This window comes from Anneissia japonica, unplaced genomic scaffold (assembly GCF_011630105.1).
Source record: "Anneissia japonica isolate Jap-2015-1 unplaced genomic scaffold, ASM1163010v1 scaffold287602_len1038180_cov171, whole genome shotgun sequence".
NCBI classification, from domain to species: Eukaryota; Metazoa; Echinodermata; class Crinoidea; order Comatulida; family Comatulidae; genus Anneissia; species Anneissia japonica.
This window is the reverse complement of record NW_022734061.1, coordinates 95,049-118,475: the sequence shown is the minus strand read 5'-3', so window position 1 is coordinate 118,475 and position 23,427 is coordinate 95,049. Positions and strand designations below refer to the sequence as shown.

The following is a 23,427-nucleotide window of genomic DNA, read 5'->3' as shown; positions in this document are numbered from 1 at the left end:
GAAAGTTTAGAGGTGATTGAAGAAATAGTTATCAATTCAATTTATCTTATAATAAAATGTATTTGATTTTTTCTTATTATTTTATCAATATTTTTAGTGCAAATTGGAAAGCCTAAAAAGGTTAAGGTGAATACCTTAAATCCTCTTCACATTGACTTCATCAGCCATAAAGAGGTCATTGAAGACTACTCAGAATCAGTGACTGAGACAGAGACTGAGATCATTGAAGAGAAATTAACTGTTGTTAAACAGTTAAAGGATCAGGTATGTACTGTGGGAGCAAATAGTGCAGCTGTTCTCAATGGACCGTTCCTGAGTGTCAACCAAACTTAACAATTGACCAATCAGAAGAGGGCTAGGAACAGTCATGTATTCTACAACCACACATGTTGTCCCACAAGTGCACATGTTTATGTACATTTACCCTGCCGTTTTGTTTACAACAATATCCAGGGAGGAGGGGCCAAGTGGAAAGGTCCATTCAGTTTCAACCTTATGGTCAGGGGCTTGGATCCTTGCTGTGTACTTAACTAGTTCTTGGGCAAGGCACTTCCCCTACGGTTGTCTCTCTCCACCCAGGAATATAAATGGGTATCTAGGAGGTTCTAACCTTCAATTACTGCTGCAATATTTATGGTATGATACTAATGATTTAAACCTATAATCGGGATATTATTATTCATCAACATCATCATTATTGCTGTTATAACCATCATTATCATTATCAGTACCATCATCATTATCTTTCTGAAGATGACCAAATAAGGAATTGACATTTTTTCTTCATCTTTTCATTCTCAGGACCTTATAGATGGTGATAGCTTGACACTTCGAGTTAAATTTTCCTCAAAACCTGTCGCGGTTCATTGGTTTCTGTAAGTAATTAAAATTGTTTTTTATTTTTTTGACAATTTCCTTTTTTTCAAAATTTAAAGAATGCATACAGTACAGTAATTTTTTGATAGAAAGTTTACTTCAAATAACGTGATATGATGTCTGTCATGAGATTTACTTCTTCGTTAAGTTTTGATTTTAAAATTGTGTTTTTAAAGATTTTTTTCGAGTATTTGTGAGGGTGAATAAACTCTCATTTTGGAATATTTGTATTACAACAGTTGCAAACACTCTAAAACACTCTGAAATCAGAGTAACTTTTAAGATTCTTTCAGGGCCAAATTCATGTATCGTAAATTCTTTACTAGAGGAAGTCAATTTCAACATCAGAAGATATACAACTAGTACTTCTCTAGTAGTCAATGAATCATCCTATAATAATTTATTTAATTACTTTAAGATGAAGAATTAAAATAATTATCTTACTAGTGATGGGAAGCAGATAAATCCATCGCCCGATTACGAGATGAGAGAGGACGGGGACGAGTACGTCTTGTACATGGAAGAAGTGTTTCCAGAAGATGGCGGAGACTACAGTGTTATTGGTTTAAACTCCTGCAGTGAAGCCAAGTCTATTTGTGAAGTTTATGTTGAAGGTGGATAAGGATAAAGTAGTATAATAATAGTAATAACATGATAGTGATGATGATAAATTTGATATTTTTGATAAAGGTGAAGTTGATAATAAAGACAATGATGACAGAACAGGTAGTGATAATCATGATAAACTGACGATAAGGATTATGTTGGCAGTGATAACATTGATAATTTCAAAATATCGTGTTCACAAGGTATTAATACTTATTTTTCTGTTTTTATTAAAGATTTATCAAAACCAGCACCTAAACCTGGGTAAGTTTAAATTCAAATAAAGCTAGTTTGAGCTGAATTTAATAATTGTTATGGCCCTCTTTGCCAGTGTCACTGGGTTTTTACACAATGTGAGTTGAGTGGCCAATATTCTCCTACCTTTACATTTACCTAAGTATTTTGTTCTTGTTGGGGACTACTGTGTTGCAACTATGTATATAGGTAGTTGCAACCATTTTGTTCTTTTTGGGAACTATTACATTTGTGTTACAACTATCTACATAAATTATAATTTGCTAACCTAGAATATATGAAATTTCAACTCCTGGTTATAAAGAAGTGATACAAAAGTGCATTTTTTGACTTGAATTTTATTGACTGTGTTATTGTTATATTTATCTTCGTATTTTTCAGTAAAAAACCTGAAGAGAAACTGGAAAAAATAATAGAAGAACCAGTTGAAGCAAAGAAAGACGCTAGACAGCAGTCAAAACCACCCGCAGGTAAACCAGAACCTGTTGAAAAAAAGCCAGTTGAAGTGAAGAAAGATGCTAAACAGCAATCAAAGCCACCCGCAGGAAAACCAGAACCTGTCGAAGAAAAACCAGTTGAGAAGAAGGCGGCGGCACCTAAAGAACAAGCGGCACCACCTGCTGAAGAGAAACCAATACAGGTTAAAAAGGTGAGCCCGAAAGAGGCTGCAGCGCCAGGTGTAAAAGATGCTGCACCAGCAGGTAAAAAAGAGGAGACGGTTGCACCTGTAGATAAAAAACCTGCAGAAAAAGCCCCATCACCAGGTAAAGGATCACCAGCGAAGGTGGTACCAGAAATCAAAGTTCCAACTGATAAACCTGTTGAAAATGGTACTATAAGCAAGCAAGAACAATTAGGTAAGAGTCAACTATTTACATTTAAAGTTTGATGTTTATAGATTACTGGTATAGATACTTAACACATCAGTCCATCCACAGTCCAACAGGCAAGAAAAAACAGTATAGGAGATTATATATGTTATTATACAACTAAGACAGTGATGATTTTTACTTCAGTTTGTATAAAAGTATATGACCATGTAGTCTAAATAAGATATCAATCAACTATTTGATAATTATGGTTCTTCAACAAAGTTTATGAAAAAGCAAGAAATTTATTACAGATTAGACAACATTATAACAATTTATTAAAGTGCAATGTTAATATATGCTACATTTCTCTGCAAGATACGTCATTACAACAAAGTAAATGAAATAGATGTCTGAATGTATCTTGTACCTGAATGAGGGTTCTGACAATATTGATTTTTTAAATTTAATTTTTTTTTTCATCAAAGAATGAAAATCCAGCAAAGCTTTAGCTTGCATTTATAAACCCATGCATGTACACCAATTGTTTTGATTCAGACTCAGCCTTCCCAGCTAGCTTACCTCTGTTTGAAATTAAATGTCATTCAATAGGCAAAAACAATTTTCTGATGAGGTTTCCAAAGTAAGGACCTTTTTCTGGATTGTCAACCAAACTCTAACAACTGACCACTCAAAGCCTGACCAGGAATATGCGCTTGTCCAAGACATTTTGCACCACAAACACATCTGTTTACATATGGGCTTGCCATGCCAAAACAAGCATCAGTGACCAAAAGAAGAAAATTGACTTATAAAGGTCATTTACTGGAATCGACCTATTGCCAAAGTTATGAGTAATAGTATTCCAGCTTCTCTGTACTAAAGTATGCAATATTGCTGCATTTCAATATGTTAATTACCCAGTTATCATTTGGCCACTGTAGGCTGGATTTGGGATGGTAATCTCATATGTTTACGCTGTCATTTTGTGGGACCTCAACTATGTCCAAGGGGTAGGTTTTGGGGAAAGGTCCATTGATTACCTCATGTTTCTCAAAGCTAGTCTTTACATCAACAATTCTCGTTCCGTAATCAGTGCCATGATTTTACCGTCATGTAGAGAAAATGGATAACCTTTCACTGACGAACAACCAAACTGGACGCAGAGGGTCTAACGATTCCAGACGAGGTGACCATTCACTGTGTGTTGTGTGAATAGCTGAATTCATTGTGCATAATACCATTGGCCATATAATCTGATCATTTTCATCTGATCAAGTTTTGTCCACACTGTCAATTTTTCATGTGATTAAATATATGTGATTTGTCCATATATGGATGTGAAAAGACATATCCATATATGGGTACATGTTACAAGCATATCACTTTTTATGTGACATACAGTATAATATACCTGTGATTTGGCCATGGGAATAGTATGACATCGTTGTCATATATTGGTGTGATAATCAGGGGTGTAGGCTGGGTTCATCCTGGGAGGTGGAAGGTTATGAAATTTGAGATTGTGGAACTGGGGGAGGGGTGCAACAATTGTGAATGCGGAACTAAATCTCTATTCTAATGAAAACTTAAATTTTTAACCCACTTAGTTGAACTAATTTGCTGCCGTTGGGGTGGGGGATCCACACCCCCACATCCTAGCCTACTCTCAATATATACTACCACATTTATATATGGTTAAATTACAGATAATTTTCACATAAAATTCACAGTGTGGACAGACTATTAATGCGGCTCTCAAACATATTTTTTTGTTGGCTCACCATTAAAATATTTCATGCTTCTATGTCTATAAATACGAATTCTACACTCTGTGATCAGCTGTTAGTACTACTGTATGCAGCACCACCCATTATGTAAAGCATCCCTTTATGTAGGTTGACATACATGCATCACTGGTTGTACAGTTGGCAATGTGAGTGTGAAGAAAGATATACCATCTGATGCGCTAAGAATATAACATTCAAATGAAAATTGGTATAGAGAAAAAATTGCTCATGTCAATTAATGAAGTCCTCTATTCTTTGCCAAGACCATTAAATTTGATGGTAATTATTTTAAAGATTTCTGTAGTAAAAGTTCTGCAAATCAATGAAAATGCATTTGTTTTTTGATCTGTGTATAAATCTTATAAGCAAATTCAACTGACACCCAATTCTGCTACTGTCATTAGATACAATTAGACAGACAATTGCATGTCATACAGGTTTTTTTTTTATCACTTATACCAGATGGTATATCTTTGAGATTGATGGAGCTATAGTGCATTCTATGCTTAAGCCACATTCTATAAAGTATGATGGATGAACATAAATATGCTATTAGAAGATGTATAGAAACCAGCTAAGGCATATGCTGTCATTTTTGTTTAGCTTGCTGTGCTCTATAAAATACTGCATTTCCTAACATCCTAGAAAGCTTTTGCAGTTGCTCCAAAGTGTAATTACAGCATACACTGTTTACCACAATACAAGTGAAAAGTCAAATCTACAAATGAATTAATTTCTCCAAATCAGTTTATGATTATTTATAATTGGCAATTAATAATGAAAAATTTCATTTCTATAGTGTTGTGTTTACTATAGTATATTTATTTTAAGTACAAGCATAGAAAAATTCACCTAAGAACAAATTGCTAGATATACAAAAACAGTTTAAAGTATAATTAATCTTTTTGTGTAAGTTTCACTTAAAGTGTATTTTGTAGCGGTGTGGTATCTTTCTTTGAGATAATGCTATTCACTGAATATAATGGACTTATTGTTTACTGGTTCTGACAGTTTATATGTTTATTTTACAGTGTATATGATTTGATTTCTTTTGTGCATTTATGCTCTTACATTCAGATATGCTGGCTAGCTGGTCAACAGTCTACATTGCTTTTCTTCATTTGCTTAAGATTGCTCTTATATTTTTATTAATAGATACATTTGTCTAATTTCCAATTTCAACTTGATCTAACTTTGAGTACAAAGATTCATCATTTTATTATTGTCTACAAAATCATGTCCGTTATCATTATTTTTAGTACAGTACACATCCTATTAGCATCATTATAAGAAATCATCATCATCTTCATCATCATTGTCATCATCATTTTCATTATTATCATCATCATCATCATCATCATCTTCATTAACATATTCATTATCATTGGCACTACTACCACCACCGTCATTCTCATCGTTTGCTCCTAAGTTCTGTACACACCATTTCATTCACATAAAGTGCAAGCAGCCAATGAAATGATTTGTTAGTAAGATGCTGGTTGATGAATATATTGTCCATCTTGAAGGCTATACATACAGCAGGAAGTCCATTGATGAATTAGAAGATTCAGGACAACCATATTTCTTGCAGAGTCCATGTAAAGCACAAGTGACTGAAGGTATCGTCCTGGGCAATGCACATGTCTGTGACATTGATTTAACTGTTGAATGAGATCAACATACAGGCAAAGGGATTATAACTTGATTATAACATCATGAGTTGAAATTAACTTTTACAAAATGAGTGTCTATATCTAATAATAATTTTAGTACCTGAATATTCTTTTGATTTCAAAATTATAAATCCTAATAGATATTTTTTATAGGTCCTGTATCTTGTATTTCATTCACTGGTTGAATCAGTACCATGCTTACTATTTATTACATTGTTTTAAATTTCTACATGATCTTCCTTTACAACTTAAAAACAGGCTCACCAAAGCAATCCCCAACTCGGAACAGGAATGGGGATCAATCGGAAACTCAAAACCCATGCTTCAAAATGAGTCCAACTAAGACTCAAGTTGCGGAAGGTAACATGAGTGGCCCTCACCATGTCCCATACCCCCTACCCCTACTCCATCCAATTATCATCCTCACTAAAACCTTGTGTATCATAAAATGTCATATCTCACTGAATCAACATAACTGCTTCCACTTTGATATATCTTATTTTTTTACTTTTACCATTATTTAGTTTACCATAAAATTCACATTAAATATAATATCGGAAATAATTCAACATGAATGTACATTTAAAATATTTTGTTAAAACAGGTGGAATGACATATCATCAGTAGATTATTTAAAGCATAAATAACATAATAATAATACAAAGAAGTGCATAACAATAAAAGATGATAACCTAAGAACTGTATTATATCATCAAAATCTCCAGCAAATTTGGAAAAAAAAAAACTTTGTCCCTAGAGACATACACAAAATTAAGTTTGTATTATTTACATCCACTCTCAAGATTTGCCATTTTCAAAAACAAAAATTAAGGAGTTTACATTCATGTATAGCCCTATTATTTAGTGGAAGTTGGTTAGTATCTGTAGTAAATAGGTTAAGTAGCAACATCTTATTTTTGTATTACTAGCTGTCTTTCCAACGGATGGTGCTTCATCAAGTTTAGCTATGTGTAGTTTGTTCATCAGATGTATTGTAGTGATTTTTGTAGTTCACTACACCTGATGAAGCCCTATCAGTTGGTGCTGAAGCTCGTAAAAATAAGGAAAAATGTGCTAAGCTGGCACACATTGCATTGTACGACTGTAGGCTGAAAAATTCATCTTTGCTCTTTGTTGGCGCTTGACAACGTAATGTCAGTGCAGTGTGTGTCTACCTTTAGTGTAAAAAGAGAGTATAAAATAACTCTTTAAAAAGTGATGCAAGCCAAAAAAATGCTACTAAATATATTTTTTACATATATTTGATTCAGTGAGATGTAACATTATATGAAGCTGACATGTCTTGATTTCACCCTGCTGCCATTTTCCAATTCTATGTGATTTGGTGACTCTTGTATCTGTCTTTGTTTTTGGAGTGGGTTTTCTTATGGTTTTTTTCCATTAATTTACCATATTCCCACCTTGTTTTATTTTCATTGTCATCAAGACCTTATTGTCTGTAAGGCTTACAAACATGAATTAATGTACATTCAGAGGATTATTTTACATTAAATATAAATCAATAATAACGGTACACAATATTCCTACACTGCTGTGAACATTTAAAATGAGAGACTTAATTAAACTTGTGAATGAACTTTGGATACTAAACTAACACTTGTATTTGGACATTTCAAAACAGGTCAGTCGGTCCAATTTGAAGCTATAGTTGCAGGAAACCCAAAACCAACAGTCTCGTGGTTGAAGGGAGGTACCAAAATCGAGAATGCCTGGAAGGATCGCTACTTTGTAAGTCAAATACTTATTAAACATTTTTATCGTGAATTTTGATATTGTTGTTTTAAGCGAATTCCAAGTAAATTACCTGATTCTGTATTTTCACCACTTGCCAGTTGCCATTTAAGCATAAAAAGGATGACAAATATTCAAGAAATCTTGTTTTTTAAAATTTTATTCAGCTTAAGTATCATGCACAAAGGGATGTTCATATCATGGAGATTAGAAAAGCCAACAAAGTTGATGCTACCGGTCACTTTACCTGTAGAGTGGAAAATGAAAATGGTAGAGATGAACGCATGTTCACATTAAGCGTAACAGGTAAGGTTTGCTCACAATAATTTTAATTATTATCGTATTTAAAATAAAAAATTTTATCCTTCTGTTGTATGGTCTTTGTTATGAAATTGATAACCTTTATGTATCGTAAAATTGAGTTGAACGCCTACAGATATGTTATGTTGCTTGTTCTCTTAAAGTGGTTTTACAGTATAGATAAATGTTGTCGAAGTTGAAACATTTTACTGAAGTTGTCAATGTGTTATCTTGCTGATTTTGTAACGTGTTGCTGATGTTGTTGATGTAATATCTTGTTCAAGTTATAACATTTTGAAGAAGTTGTATGATGTAATATAATTGCTTAAGTTTTAACACATTGCTGTTGATATAATGTCGTACTGATTTTTTAATGTGTCGCCAATGTTGTAGATAAATTTTGCTGAAGTTGTAACATGTTGCTGATGTTGTTGTTATTGTAATATCTGTTGGTGATGTTGATGGAATATTTTGCTGAAGTTTTAACATGTTGCTGATGTTGTTGTTATTGTAATATCTGTTGGTGATGTTGATGGAATATTTTGCTGAAGTTTTAACATGTTACTCATGTTGTTGTTATTGTAATATCTGTTGGTGATGTTGATGGAATATTTTGCTGAAGTTTTAACATGTTACTCATGTTGTTGTTATTGTAATATCTGTTGGTGATGTTGATGGAATATATTCTGCTGAAGTTTTAACATGTTACTCATTCTGTTGATGGGATATTTAGCCAAAGATTTAAACATGCTCCTGATGTTGCTGAAGTTTTTCTAGTATTTTTGCAACACCTTGCTGAAACTTTTTTTATAAAAAAGTTATATCCATTTTCTTTATTAGCTCCCTCTGCGGTCAAAGGTTAGTTGAGTGGTAATACAATGGTTTTGCTATTTTTACTATAGGAATGATGATTTTTTTAAACTATGGTTATGATAAAAAAAACCCATTTAGGTCTCTTTTGCTAAATGTTTAACCTAATCTTGCACTTTTTTTACCTCTTTAAGTTTCTGTAATGCTGCAATTTAAAAAAGTATATAGTGCATGCTATGAATTCCAGTCTTTTTCTGGGCTTATTTTTTAGTGTATGTGATATATTAAATATTTTTGTATTTCTGGAATAGATTAGAAACTATTTTTTTGTATTCCATTAACTTTTTATGCAAATTATTAATATATTAAGAATATTATAATCAAATCACCTCTAATAGTTTTTACTGAAAACATGAATATATTTAATTTTAATAAAATAACAGGAGCATATTTCAGAAAGTATTCTTGATATCATCAAATTGTAATTACAGAAACAAATGATGCAAGTTGTTGGATGTCTAGCCCATGTTCCTCTAGAAAGTCAAGTACTGATCTACTTGAACAAGGTTTACCATTACTTTCAATCACTCTCAGTAATCTTCAGTATTTGGCACCAACATGGTTTTCTATGGTCACCCCTTCCCTCTGATAATAAATTTTTTAGAGCAACATTTTCCATTACCTTAAATAATGTTATGCACTCAAGTGTTCCATATTGCTCACAAAAACCTGATTAATTTGTAGCAAAGCCCATCCATAAAGTCTTACTGAACTTAGCATAATGTAACATTTAGCAATGTATCCCACCTTTTGAATCCAAACCTAATGACAAAGTATCACATTCAACGATAAATTTACATTTCACATGTAGGAGATGCAGGTGTGTATGGCTCCATATAACAAGTCTTATTGTGAAGCTTAAGGAGTGGAGTTGTTTCGTAATTATGAAACAAATTCTTAACTTCATAAGATTTGAACTCTGTACCCTATGATTGGAAAGCAAGTATCTTAGCTACCTCACTGCAACATTTCTAGCATCACTCACCAAACAAGATTAATAAGTGACAGAGGCTGGCAGTATTTATCAATATGTAGACTTTTGTGCAAATAGTGCATCAAATTTTTATGACAGAGCACTCTCAATAAGGCAAGATTTTTTTTGTTACCTTGTTTTGCATACTTATTTTTTTAAAGATCGTCAGAGGAGGGTGGAAGAAAACATCCAGACAGAGGAGAAAATAAAAATAAAATTTTATTGGTGAATGTAAAAAGTGTAGTAATGGTATGGTTCAATGCTATAAATTTATATTATTTGGAAGAAAATATACATATCTTTTTTTTTTTTAGATTTTAAGGCAGCGGCTGCATAATAAAAATAAAGAAAAATTTCTGTTTTTTTTAAATGAAAATTTCATTTTTCGTGAGGGTGGTTTTACTAATTGGACAAAAATTAAGTTCATATTTTTATTCAAAATCTTCATTATTGGCGGGTGGCGGGTTCGCTAACAAGGTATAAAAAAAGTCTTGCCTAATGTACATACTAAATAGCTTTAGTCTTTAACGCTCTATCCACACTACTGATTATTTAAGATTTTTTTTAAGAAAGAATATCTGTAACTTTGTTATTTTAATTAATGTTTGTTTATTTAAGCTGACATTAAAAACATTTCTTTTTCATTCCATATTGTCTGCTCACTTTCAACTACAGTCAAACAAATTATTTTTGCATCCTGTTCTTGGTATACTTTTTGCATTTTTTTCAAAATTGGCAGATTAAAAATGTTTGACTATATAACACTTGTATGGGAAGAAAATGTTAAAATAACTTGGACAAACTTGCTGCTATCTTTATTACTTTACAGTTTAGTATAACTACTCAAATTATATAATCAAGGTTATAATTTTCACTTTTTTCACTTTTTTTAAGGTTAGCTCTAACAATTACCATTGCCTTTCAACACCCCAATAAATACCACACATTCATGGTTTTGAAATGACTATAGACACTCAGAAAAAACCAACTTTTTATCTGATTGAGCACAGCTATTATCACCATCCATATCTGATGCACTTTTAATTATCTTCACAAAAATATTTATTTTCATAGAAGTATTTCTTGCAAAGGTGAAAAAAGATGGAAATGGTTTTTTTTTATTTTTTTCTAAAATACAAAAATGGTGTTTGGAAAAAAAAAACTTGGGAGTGGTTAATGAGATACAGATTTATGAATATTTAAAAACTGGGGGAAAGTTGGAAAAGGGGTGATTACGCCAAGTTTTTAAATATTAAAATTATGTATGTCATTAATGTGACTGTTCCCAAGTTTTTTGTTACAGATGCTTGTTGTGTCTTAGAAAAATCACTTGTACAACTTATCAAAAAACTTGAGTCTGGCTATAAATTGAATTTTTTTTTTGGTTTGTACATTTTCTATGAGAGACAGTATATTTTTAAATGATAATAGATAGGTGAAGATGCTTTCAGCATGGTCGAATCTTGATTAGATTTAGTACAATGTAGAGCAGTATGTATTTATTATAACTCTATTGTAATTACAGCAATATTTGGTGCCAGTTCTCGGAAGTCTAGCCTATGTTCCTCCAGAAAGTCAAGTATTGATCTACTTGAACAAGGTTGAAAAGATCTTCAATATCACAGTGCACACATAGAAATCTGCAATGTACAACATGGAACACAATTAATTTAGGTCACACAGATAGGAAATAGTTGGACACACACCAGTTTTGTTTTGTTCTTTTAAATAAAGTCCTTCAGATAAAAGAGTATAGTGGAAGGTTACCATGACTTCAGTTTCACACACCAATTTTTCAATATCGTGTTAATTTGTGGGCACATTTTTTTGGATTAGAGTTTGTGCAAGGTCCCCATTAAAACCATTGTCGTACACTCAAATGCATGCTATCCCTGCTAAAAACTATATGATTTTCTACAAGGTTAAATTTTGATCGAATATATATATTCTATATATTTGGTTCTCATTATTTTCTTGCTTCACATGTTAATGGAACCCTTTCCAAGAAAAGTACAGTACATCTATTAGTTTCACCTACATATGCCTGATTCATATTCTCCCCTTTCAATGTTTCACTCTATTTTTGTATAGATACTGTAGTATTGTAGTAAATTAGTACTGTCACTAGATTCTTCAAGGAATATAGTGCAGCGGTAGGCTAGGGCTTCTAATCAAAGGGCAGGGTTCAAGTCTCAGGCTTGGCTCTTGTTTGCGCCCAAAGGCACTTTATCTTCATTGCTTCTCTCACATTAAATGTGTGCCAGGGGGGATACTGAATTAATTATGTGTGCAAATTTATGCCGGGAATGGAAACTTTTTCCGGTATGCTCTTGTTACAAACAAATTGATATTTGGGTCAGAGCTTTATGAAATAAGGATCACAAAATATATACTTACCAAACTTACTGAACTCCAGGAATTTCTTCCTGGATTTGAGGCCCTAGCATATCTTTGATAGTCTCCTCAATGGTGTCAGATAACACTTCTTATGATAGTGTGTATTTAAGAGGTTGGTTGGACCAGTGGCCCTCCAGTGCAGATTTAAACATATTTACACTATATGGCAGTCATAATTTATAACTTATAAACATAAATATTAACAACTGAAATCAAATTATGTATATGTGTAGATGATAGAAATGGATGGAACTGAACAAAAGCATCAAGAATGCCAGTAATTGTTCTTTCAGCAGTCAAAAAGTTTCATATCTGTATTAAACACATTATTCTTTTGTGTGGAATGCCACAGAAAACATTTTAGAAGTATCTTCTCTGTGATAGTAAAAACTATGATATTGGATAGCGTTGATTCCTGGTGGTTAACAGTTCGTTTTAGAGGACATTGTACCTGATCCTCCACAGAACACCCCACAATATATTCATACCGGTCCCTGTACATAGTGTACACTCTACCAAGGAGATGTTAAAGGCTAAGACAAGTAAAGAACAAGTCTAAAGTCTTTGCATCATGATAAGTTCAAAGTTCTCATTGTACATCAAAATTGAAACAGTAGGTAACAGTAGCACATGTCTCAATACCAATACCTCATTATGAAAGACAACCAGCCAGCGGTTTTTTTGAGGCCAGAATTTTGTGAGCTCGCTTGTTTAATTTAGTGCAATTTAATCAACCTAATTTAGTTAATTAAGGTTATGATTGATGTAATGTTATGTTAATAATTGTAGACCTACTTAAGATATGTCAAATTTTTGTATATGATATTATTGCAATGGACCGCACATATTGTTTTTAGTTGATGCACTATTCCTTATATTTGTGTATTATCAAGATGTGTATAAGAGACAGCCATCAGCCCCACCAATTTCATGATCTCTAGACTTCTGGATACGCCACTGTGTGTTTTTCGTATATTTTTTTAAAAAGTCAAATCTGTTCTTAGATCTACAAAAGTATTTCTGAATGTTAAGAAGCACTACTACTAATGAGGATATGTTTCCTAATTATTTACATCTTAATCACCTTTATAATAACATCAAACGAAACATGTGCTGTTCATGGTATAAGATTTATTTACATTATATTATTTTGCTCAGGTAAGTGTTTGTCAACAGTGGTTGATCCAGGCCCTCTCAAAAAACTACAATACAATAATCAATTTTAAAATATTTGTATACAGTTTGATGCACAAAAGGTCTGTCCACATTTTTTCTGTGACAGATATCCATGATTTGATGATGATGTCATCATCACATCCATATACTGATTTTGTAATTGTGTCCATATTCTTGCTCCCACATTATTTTTAAAATCTTAAAACAAGGTTGACCTTGGTAGACCAAGATCAAGTGTTTCCCGCTTTTCTTTATTAAAAAGGAGTAATATTTTTGACCAAAAATTTTGTCAGCCAGGTTGTGTAACAGAAACTTTGTTGCCTTATAATATTAATATTATTATTAGTATATTATGTTTTTATTACTTGCAAGATAAATTTATTCCGTTTCTAAATAGTATTTTGCCGATAATCTGTATTAAAATGGTTATCAACACATTGTATTTTAAACTGTATGTGATTTAATTAATTACTGATTGGTGTTGAAAATATTAATCTGACATAATAGATAGAGGCAGTAGTAGTGAGCTTGACTTCAGGTCGTTGCTAAAACATCGTGAAGTTGAAAGGAGAGAATCAAAAGTAGATACACCAGACTGGGGTGAACTGAAGCATGTGGAAGGCGAGGAGAAAAGGGTTAGTTTTTATTACATTGTACAGATTCTTTTTGACGCTGCCTTTTTTGTGGCGTACATCCGAGGTCCCACGTGAGCATATGGTGCTAGGCCTCCTTTGGCTAGGTCGAGCTGACTAGCCAGAGCCAGAGTGTTGGGTGTGTCTAATAATAAAATATAAAAAAAAATTATTATTCAATAAATGAGAATTTTATGTGCTTTTGCCACAAATTTATTGCTAATGTGAATTAGGAAAAAGTCTACAATGTACACAAATGTAATTTCAGATTAATATATACACAATGTATAGTTGTGTATTATCACAGATATGAAATTTGTATATAGGATATGTGGTATTATCTACACATGACAGTTAAAATTTCCACAATAGTGGGGCTGATTGAAACCAATGAGTGTATACTACTATAACATGAAATAACACCAAAATGATCTTAATAACACAAAATGGCTTATATTTCTGAACATAGTTTGCTGAAGTCATACGTCCACTGAAAAATACGAAGGCATCTGAGCGTGAAGGACGTGCACGTATGGACTGCGGTGTGAAGTTTGTGGGTGTCAAGCCTAAATGGTACAAAAATGGTGATCAGATCAATCCCAGTCGCAAATACAAAATGTATGTACGCGGGAACGACGTTGAACTGGAGATTATGGACCTGAATATGAAGGACAGCGGCGAATATGAAGTTGCCTTCGAGGAATTAGCTCACACTTCGTGTGAACTGACAGTTTCCCGTGAGTATAAAAGAGCAATAATAATATTATTAGCTTTTATACAAAAATTAATAAAAAAAGTACAAAATGCACCCATTTTTCTATATTCCATGTTCTTTCAGACCAAGAATGAAATATACATTATTATTAGTACATTTTATTATATAAACTATATTTATATATATGTAATTTCATCACAATTAACAATATTCCACCTGTACTTTTCTGCCATACTATTCATAATTTATATTTCTATAATCTTACTTTACATAAGATATCATTTTAAACTTAGCTTTCTATGGTTTACATATATGCATAGTTTTTTTGGGTATAAGCCCATCTTAGATACAAGTCCCCTACTCTGCCCAATTTTACATACCAGAATTTTTTCATACAATATCCCAGGATGTAATTCGAATGATTGGCATAGTTTATTTTTACAAATATTTCAAAAATCAATCAGTTTAGCTTTGAATTTTGTATGCAGTGGTGGTGCTATGATTTCATCGACGGGGCCCAAGGTCTCTGACAGGCGGGAAGTAAATTCCCCCGACGAAAGCTAAGTGGGCGTGGCCGGACTTCGCTCAAAATCTTTCGGATAGTGCTCCAGGGGCGATTCCTCCCAAAAGTATGACAATTTAGGGGTTTCAAAGGCTTATTTATTAAATTTTAGAGTCAACCATTATGTGAAAAAAACCTAACATTTTTATTCTCCTCTCCTGTTTCCCCCCCACCAAAAAATAAAATTGGCCTAATTTTGTGCTCAGGGTGTAGCGGGTAGGGTGGACTTGTACCTGAGAAACCATAGTACACAGTACTTAAGAGGGGTATGCTTTTGCTACAAGGCCTCTTAGTACTTTAAATCTTGAATTATATCTACATATGGCGCATCATTTATTTAAACTTGTGTCGCTTCACTTTTGCATATTGCTTGGCTGTGCTTTGCTATGTGTATCATCTTGTTGCTTCTGCTCTGCTGTTACCATGGTAACTCGATAGAGCATCACTGTTTGGCCACAATGAGCAATCAGGAATTTGCTAAGCTGGTTTCTACCGGAGAGTTACCTAAAGATGGTAGGAACTACTGCTTTGTTTGTCTTCTCAGTTTACTTGTGCTGTTCATCATTCTGCAATTCTCAGTCCATATAACAAGATCCATTTGTAACCCATTTCTTTGTACTAAGAAAGTAAGAGAATATAAATAAAACAACACAATAATTAAAAAAAATCAAAACTATTGATTGAATGTAGCAGAAATGACCCAAAGTACATGTAAATATCATGGTGTTATTTCATTAAAAAAATGTTATTAAACTGAGAATACTGATGATAAATCACAAATATTAAAATGCTATGTAACACTATTTTACACAACTAACAATAATTGTCATGTATGTTTATTCAAATAAAAAAGTTATATGGTTGGCAATAAGGAATTGGGTACTAAAATTGTATTCATTTATTTGTGGCTTCAGCTTCAATAAGGTTTTATGTTAATAGTTTACATTGAATATATATATATATATATATAAGTTAAATCAATCTGCATACAACGTTGTTTCGTCCTTGAAGAACTCATCAGTGCAGCTCAGATAAATTATATCTATATATATATATATATATATACATAATTATATATATTGACTATACTAACTCATTAACATAACTTCATGAATATGCAGTGTCTAAATCTATTTTCTTACCAACAGCTAAGAAGCCTAAAGCAGATTTCATGAGTCTCCTGAAGAACCAGGAGGTGAAGGAGGGTGCAGATGCTAAATTTGCAGTTGAGTTGAGTGCTGACAGGATTGATTCCAGCTGGTATGTCAATGGCAAAAAAGTGACATTTCGTGATGTCAAGAAGTATGAAACAAAGAAACTAGGAAGAAAACACAGCCTGATCATCAAGAAAGTTGCCCTTGAAGATCAGGGTGAGATCAAGGTTGAGGTTGAAGGTCGTGACAGCAAAGCGATGCTGATGGTCAAAGGTAATTGCCCCTATCATCTTTACATTCTAATCTGGCAACTTTTCTATGCATGTTAAAATCACATCTTTTTAAAATTAAGACTTACGATATTAAGATATTCTTGCTTCTATTACTAGGACAGTGGCGTAATGCTGGGGCTGGGGGCCCTGTGGCTTTCTGAGACTGGAGGCCCTTTTTTCTCCCACCAGTTGCCAATTCCATTGTGGAATTTTAGATGCTCATTTTTAATCATGTTTGTCTTTGTATTCTAAATGTTTTAACAATAAAATAAAACTGATATGATATCAGTGGCGGGTCCAGGAATTTGAAATAGAGGAGGCCCAGGGAGGTACTTTTACAGATGGAGGTCTATACCACCTCAGCCCCATCTTTGTTGGGTTTGGTGAGGGGGGTGGTCCAAAGCCTTTATCATTGAATGGCTATGTATTTTTTATGGAAATGATTATAAAATAGATAGAAGAAACTCATCATAGTTTTTTTTAAATTTTAATTCCAATAGCTCAACCAAAATTCACAAAACCTCTAAAGGACCAGAATGTAATAGAGAAAAGATCAGCTGTGTTGGAGTGCGAAGTTTCTGATTACATAACTAAGATGAAATGGAGTAAGGGTGGAAAACCGCTGACTGAAAGTGACAATATAAGGATGGAAATAGACGGTCTGAAGCGACGTCTTATAATTGAAAAGGTTAAGAAGGAAGATGCTGGTGACTACCTGGCAGAATTTGAAGGCTTAAAGTCTGTAGCTAAACTAAAGGTTGAAGGTATGTTTTTTTTAAAATTATCCACACCCGTTGATTAGATAAGAAAATTGGTAAAACATTGCCAAGCCACAGGGCTGGAGCTTATGCCCAGTTTCAATTAGTGTGAAGCAGATGTAGATAAAGTACTTTGCTCAAGGACACAATTGAAATGCACAGTGAAGGATTGAAACCATTTCCACTTCAGATGTAACTAGAGGTTTGGGACCCCCCTGGAAATATATCCTGTGTTGGGATTTAGAGAGCTTATCCAAGATATCGACAAAGATGACTTACATTCTCTTTTCAGTTTTGTTTCTTTGTATTCTGTTTTATGCAGTTTTTGTGTTGTTGTTGAGTTGATATCAAACAAATAAAATCAAAATCAAACTAGATATCATATCATATTCATAATTGAATTTTTTTTTAGATGCTCCCAAGTTTGCTTCACCAATGAAACAAGCAGAAGGGTTTGTAGGCAAGGATGCTGTCTTTGAAGCCCCAGTCACAAATAAAGATGTTGATGTTCTCTGGGCTAAAGATGGCAAAGCCATTCAGCCTAGTGATAAGTATGAGATCATCAGTGATGGAACGACTCGTAAGTTAATTGTACATGACCTTAAACCAGAAGATGAAGGGGAGTACCTCTGTGGAATGGATGAAGATACGCTGACATCTGCCCCTCTTACAGTCAATGGTATGTGCTATTCTGTCAATGACAAAGGAAGTATAATAGTATTAAAGATCATTCCACTATAGGGTTTGAAAAGTATTAAACAGGACAGAACATGTTACAAGGCACAATTAAAGAGAATCCTATTTTTTGGTTCTTTTCCAGTGATCTAAAATAAAAAGCCAAAATACAGTTATTGTTATTATTATTATTATTATTATTATTATTATTATTGATAGTGAAAATGTTACCTTTCAGAGTCTTCGTTTGTCTGAGTCCGAGCTTTCGCTGTTGTCACAACAGCATCATTCAGGGAACATTTTCACTATCATGCAAACAACGGAGTCAGATAGTAGTATACATGTTGTTGTTGTTGTTATTATTATTATTATTATTATGCATTTTCTTGGTATTCTTGTTACTTAAAATTCAGAGCCTCCTAGAGCTGAAGTTCCTGAGGAATTGAAAGACATTGAAGTTGTAGCTGGCAAGCCAATCTCCATTGACATCAGCATCTTTGGATCACCTCCTCCAAAGGTGCAATGGCTCAAAGACGGTGTACCAGTAGTGCCTGACAGTCGCATAAAAGTGGAATGGGCTCCTGAGTATGCATCCATTTTAATAGAGAACTCTGAACGGGCAGACACTGGAGACTTCACACTGGTTCTGACAAATCCACATGGAGAAGAGAAAGTGAATTTCAAGGCAACAGTAATAGGTAACATCATCGGTTTTTTTTATAATTTCCTAGATTATCTGTCATATTAGAGAATTTAGAGAAATCCACCAAAAAATATAATGGATTGGTCCATATAAGAACTCCCAAACACAAAGCCTGCTTTTTCATTTTATTTTTGTGAGATAGTTTTCAATTAATGTATATGGTACATATTTCATTTATTAAAGGTAATTTCCTAGTCTATTTAGATAAACATTTTTTCTTTATCTATCAAAAACAATTTTAGAACATTTTTTTTGTGTGTTTTGAAGCAATAATGATCATAATATAATCATACCATAATATAGTTTTATGTGTAATTGCTGTTCCTTCACCCCCAGACAAACCTGCACCACCAAAGGAAGTTGTCATCGAATCATATGATGAAAAGTCTGTAACTGTTGGATGGAGTCCACCTGCTGACAATGGAGGCAGTGAGGTCTCCCACTATGTAGTAGAGTACAAAGAGGTATTTTCTACTGAATGGCTGGTTGGATCTGATAAGGAAACCGGAACGAAGTTGAAGATTCCTAACCTGACTGAGAAGAAGGAGTACCAGTTCCGTGTTTCAGCAGTCAATAAGGTTGGCCAGAGCAAACCTAAGGATGCAAACAAGTCACAGGTTGTCAAGGAGCCATTTGGTGAGTTGAACATTATTCTGTCCATGGAACAATACATGAATATGTGAATGCTTACAGTACCTGGATGTTAGCCAGTATCCAGGGGCAAATTCAAATAAGTCTTGCCATCCCAAAACCAGTGTACTGTGGCTATATGTTAAACTGAGTAATTAGAACAAGAATCTGGCAGTATTGTATACTTTATTACAGATAATAAACTTGTTACTAGAAATGTAGTTACTACTTGGAATGCTACACAGACAATTGTATTATATTCTTACCGATATCAGTGAGGGAAGCATATACAATGCTTCTAGCAAATAATTTACATATGGAGAGACAATTAATTTGCATATGGAGCGACAACATGTGTTAATGGACTGTTCAGAATTTAACTACAGTTTTACCTCTTTCAACAGTGTGACTAAAATTTGTATTTAAAATCCATTTTTTACAGATCCTCCAGATGCGCCAGCACCGCCTGTTGTCACTGAGTGTCATGATGGTAGCATTGGCTTGAAATGGGATGCTCCTAAATTTGATGGTGGCTGTCCAATTCTTGGTTATCTGTTGGAGAAAAAAGAACCAGGATCAAGGCGATGGACTAAAGTTAATAAAGAGCCTATCAAAGACAACGAATTCCTTGTGAAGGATCTGCCACAAGATGGTGAGATAGAATTTCGTGTAGCTGCAGTAAATAGAGCAGGCCCAAGTGAACCAAGTGAAGCCAGCAAACCAGCTATTGCCAAGGAACCTATTGGTAGGTTAATGTCGACATTTGACATATTTATGACATTAAAAATATGTTGAATGGTTATGATCGTAACTACCATTTTTGTAGGGTTTGTGGTAATGAAGGGTTGTGGTAATGAAGGGTTGTTAATTTATTAAAATTGTATTTGTCTTGAAACCAAGTTAAGCAAGCAAACCAGCTATTGCCAAGGATCCTTGGTAGGTAGGTTAATGTTGACATTTGACATATTTATGACATTTGACATATTTATGACATTTGACATATTTATGACATTTTTGGCATATTTATGACATTAAAAATAAGTTGAATGGTTATGATCATAACTATCATTGTTGTAGTGTCTCCGTTGTGGTAATGAAGGGTTTGTTAATTTATTAAAATTTTATTTGATATAATAGTTAATTTAATGCATTTATTTGATTGATTTGATTGATTGATTGACATTTATTACCAATAGATCCAGCAACTCCTCCAAGTGAACTTAAGATTGGTGATGTTACCAAGAACTCAATGGAGCTTAGCTGGACCAAGCCAGAAGATGATGGAGGCAGTCCAGTCAAAGGATATTATGTAGAAAAGAAGAACCCCAAGACTGGTGAATGGGAGCGGGTCAACAAATACCCTCTCAAAGACACCAACATGACAATTCCTGACTTGGTAGAGGGTGAGGAATATGAGTTCCGGGTGCTGGCTGAGAACGAAGCTGGAATGAGTGAGCCTAGTGAGGCATCGCAACCAACTGTAGCCAAAGATCCTGAAAGTATGTAGCATGGGACAGTTTAAAATCTTTCTCTATTGTCAACTTAAAGCATATTTTAGTATACCGTTCATACTTTGAGCCTAACATCTACTATGCTTCTATTAATATGTAGTCATTATTAAAAAATACTTACTCAAGCTCTAAATGTGACTACAGATATTCTACACCTTTAAATATAACTTGAGTAAGAGAATTTTATACAAGTCATTTTTGAGACTTGATCAATTTTTCAATGGGTTTTTTGTGTTCGGTTTATTAGTACCACCATCGCTTGAAATTGGTGATTTGAAGGATGTCACCATCAAGGCCGGTAACATGGTGAAATTTGAAGTCAAATTCAGCGGGAGTCCTCTGCCAACTTGCATTTGGACCAAAGATGATGGACCGTTGCGATCTGATGACCATGTTCGTGTAAATACCAACAGCGTCCAGACTGCCGCAACCATTGCTAGCTGTGAACGACAGGACACTGGAAAATACAAGCTGTCGGTTTCAAACCCATTTGGAACAGAAACTGCTGCTGTTACTCTTACAGTACTAGGTAAGTGAAGGGAGATGGTTGGCTATGTTGTATGTTGCTATATACAGGTTCATTGAGTGAATGTTGTTGTCAAGAGAAGATGGGACCAATGTTTAATATTTGATAAGCTTCTTCATAATGCACAACATTGCCTATTAAAAAGACTCATTATAACCGCAAGTATCAGAGGTGGTGCCAAAGAAGTGCCCCCTCACTTTTAGGTTAGGTTTACACTAGAGCCTTAGTATCCAGATCGGGAGCTATGGTTAGCCCTAATCGTTAGCAGACGTGTGCGAACGCCCGATCGGTTAATGCTAACCGTTAATAGGAAGTAGATACGCTAACAGTTATCGAGCGCTATCAGATAGCAAGTTGACCTCATTTCTGTCATTAACGAATCAGACGTACTGTATGCATTTCCAACTTCCAATTGGCCAGTGACCTCATTGTCATCTTCTTGATGAACGCTACCATGAATGCTTATGTTATTAATATGGGTCCTGCTATAACCATTTAACTAGTGTGTATGAATATAGCCTTAGTCTGCAAAAGAGAAGTCCCTCTTAGCTTTGAAGATTCTCTTTTATCCTGCTGTGTGAAGTTCTCAACTTAGCCTGGTGTGTTAGAAAATTTCCTTTTACCATGGTGGTTGAAGATTCCATCTTAAAGCCTGGGGTGAAAATTTCCTTTTTCTGAGGCTCTTCTCTTAGTCCTACTATTTTCGCATTTATTTATGTATCTTCCACCGGCAGATAAACCTGAGCCACCCGAAGGGCCTTTGGAAGCAAGTAAAGTATTTGCTGACCATTTGACATTGTCATGGAATCCCCCAGCAGATGATGGTGGTGTTCCAATCACTAACTACATTGTTGAGAAAAGAGACACTCGCAGGTCCAATTGGTCGGTGGTCAATGACACAACACAAGAGACATCAATCCAGGTAAGTTGATTACTTATCATCTGGTTTACCTGTTGACAGGCAGAGCATTTATAGATGATAATTATAATGAAGATTTTATCAATGGTGGGGATGACAAAATAGTGTAATAATTTTGGAGAAAAGGATGAAGGTGCTGATAATAGTGATACTGAATACTGAAATTAATAATTATGATGTAATGATGACAGTGTTTTTAATCTGATGCACTTGTCAGTTGTAATGTCGAACCTTCCCCTTCCTCCGGATCTGGGTCTTATCCGGGAATTTAACTTTATGAAAATGTTATGTACATGTCTAGGCCACTGTCTGGCAATGTGGGGGTCATCATTCATACTTCTAAGTGCCAGCTACTGTATTTTGTAACACCCAAACCCAGGCTACTCTCGGGCGTTTAAAATTCACGGCTCTTTACAGTCCGATTACATCCTGGGTCAGTCCCAGATACATCTCAGCATTATGGGTATCTAAAATCAGTCCCAGCTGGTGCCCTGCTATTGCACATGTACTTTATATATTTTTGGTATGAAGGTAACATTTTGAGGATAATGGTGATATTGATGGTGTTAATATCATGATGATCATGATGTTGATTATGATAGTGATAATTTTTATTACGTGTCATGATTATAATAATGCAAGAATGAGTGATGGATTGGTTGATTAATGTAGAATCATGATATAAATTTATAAACTATATATTTTCAGGTTCCTAAGTTGGTAGAAGGAGTTGAGTATGCCTTCAGAGTACAAGCTGAAAATGCTCAAGGAGTGAGCAAAGCATTGGACATGATTCAACCAGTTGTTGCTAAGAACCCATATGGTAAGCAATAACTTACATATATAAATATGCAAGTGATTGTAAGCGAAGTTGATTGATTGAGTATCAACAA

General features: G+C 34.1%; 1 protein-coding gene across 1 annotated transcript in view; it reads left to right on the top strand.

Annotated features, from left to right (window-relative positions):
• Positions 1–23,427, top strand: part of LOC117116301 (twitchin-like) — a 71,651-nt gene that overhangs the window by 17,353 nt on the left and 30,871 nt on the right. Inside the window, exons 11-33 of the mRNA XM_033260323.1 lie at positions 98–264; positions 802–875; positions 1,324–1,490; positions 1,719–1,746; positions 2,119–2,594; positions 3,667–3,735; positions 6,268–6,369; positions 7,652–7,758; positions 7,929–8,067; positions 8,902–8,919; positions 13,985–14,112; positions 14,579–14,846; positions 15,825–15,899; positions 16,535–16,813; positions 17,313–17,576; positions 17,983–18,249; positions 18,659–18,943; positions 19,285–19,584; positions 20,021–20,323; positions 20,775–21,077; positions 21,337–21,618; positions 22,350–22,537; positions 23,243–23,357. Of these exons, the coding sequence (XP_033116214.1) occupies positions 98–264; positions 802–875; positions 1,324–1,490; positions 1,719–1,746; positions 2,119–2,594; positions 3,667–3,735; positions 6,268–6,369; positions 7,652–7,758; positions 7,929–8,067; positions 8,902–8,919; positions 13,985–14,112; positions 14,579–14,846; positions 15,825–15,899; positions 16,535–16,813; positions 17,313–17,576; positions 17,983–18,249; positions 18,659–18,943; positions 19,285–19,584; positions 20,021–20,323; positions 20,775–21,077; positions 21,337–21,618; positions 22,350–22,537; positions 23,243–23,357 (4,404 nt within the window). The remainder of the gene's footprint in view (positions 1–97; positions 265–801; positions 876–1,323; positions 1,491–1,718; positions 1,747–2,118; positions 2,595–3,666; positions 3,736–6,267; positions 6,370–7,651; positions 7,759–7,928; positions 8,068–8,901; positions 8,920–13,984; positions 14,113–14,578; positions 14,847–15,824; positions 15,900–16,534; positions 16,814–17,312; positions 17,577–17,982; positions 18,250–18,658; positions 18,944–19,284; positions 19,585–20,020; positions 20,324–20,774; positions 21,078–21,336; positions 21,619–22,349; positions 22,538–23,242; positions 23,358–23,427) is intronic.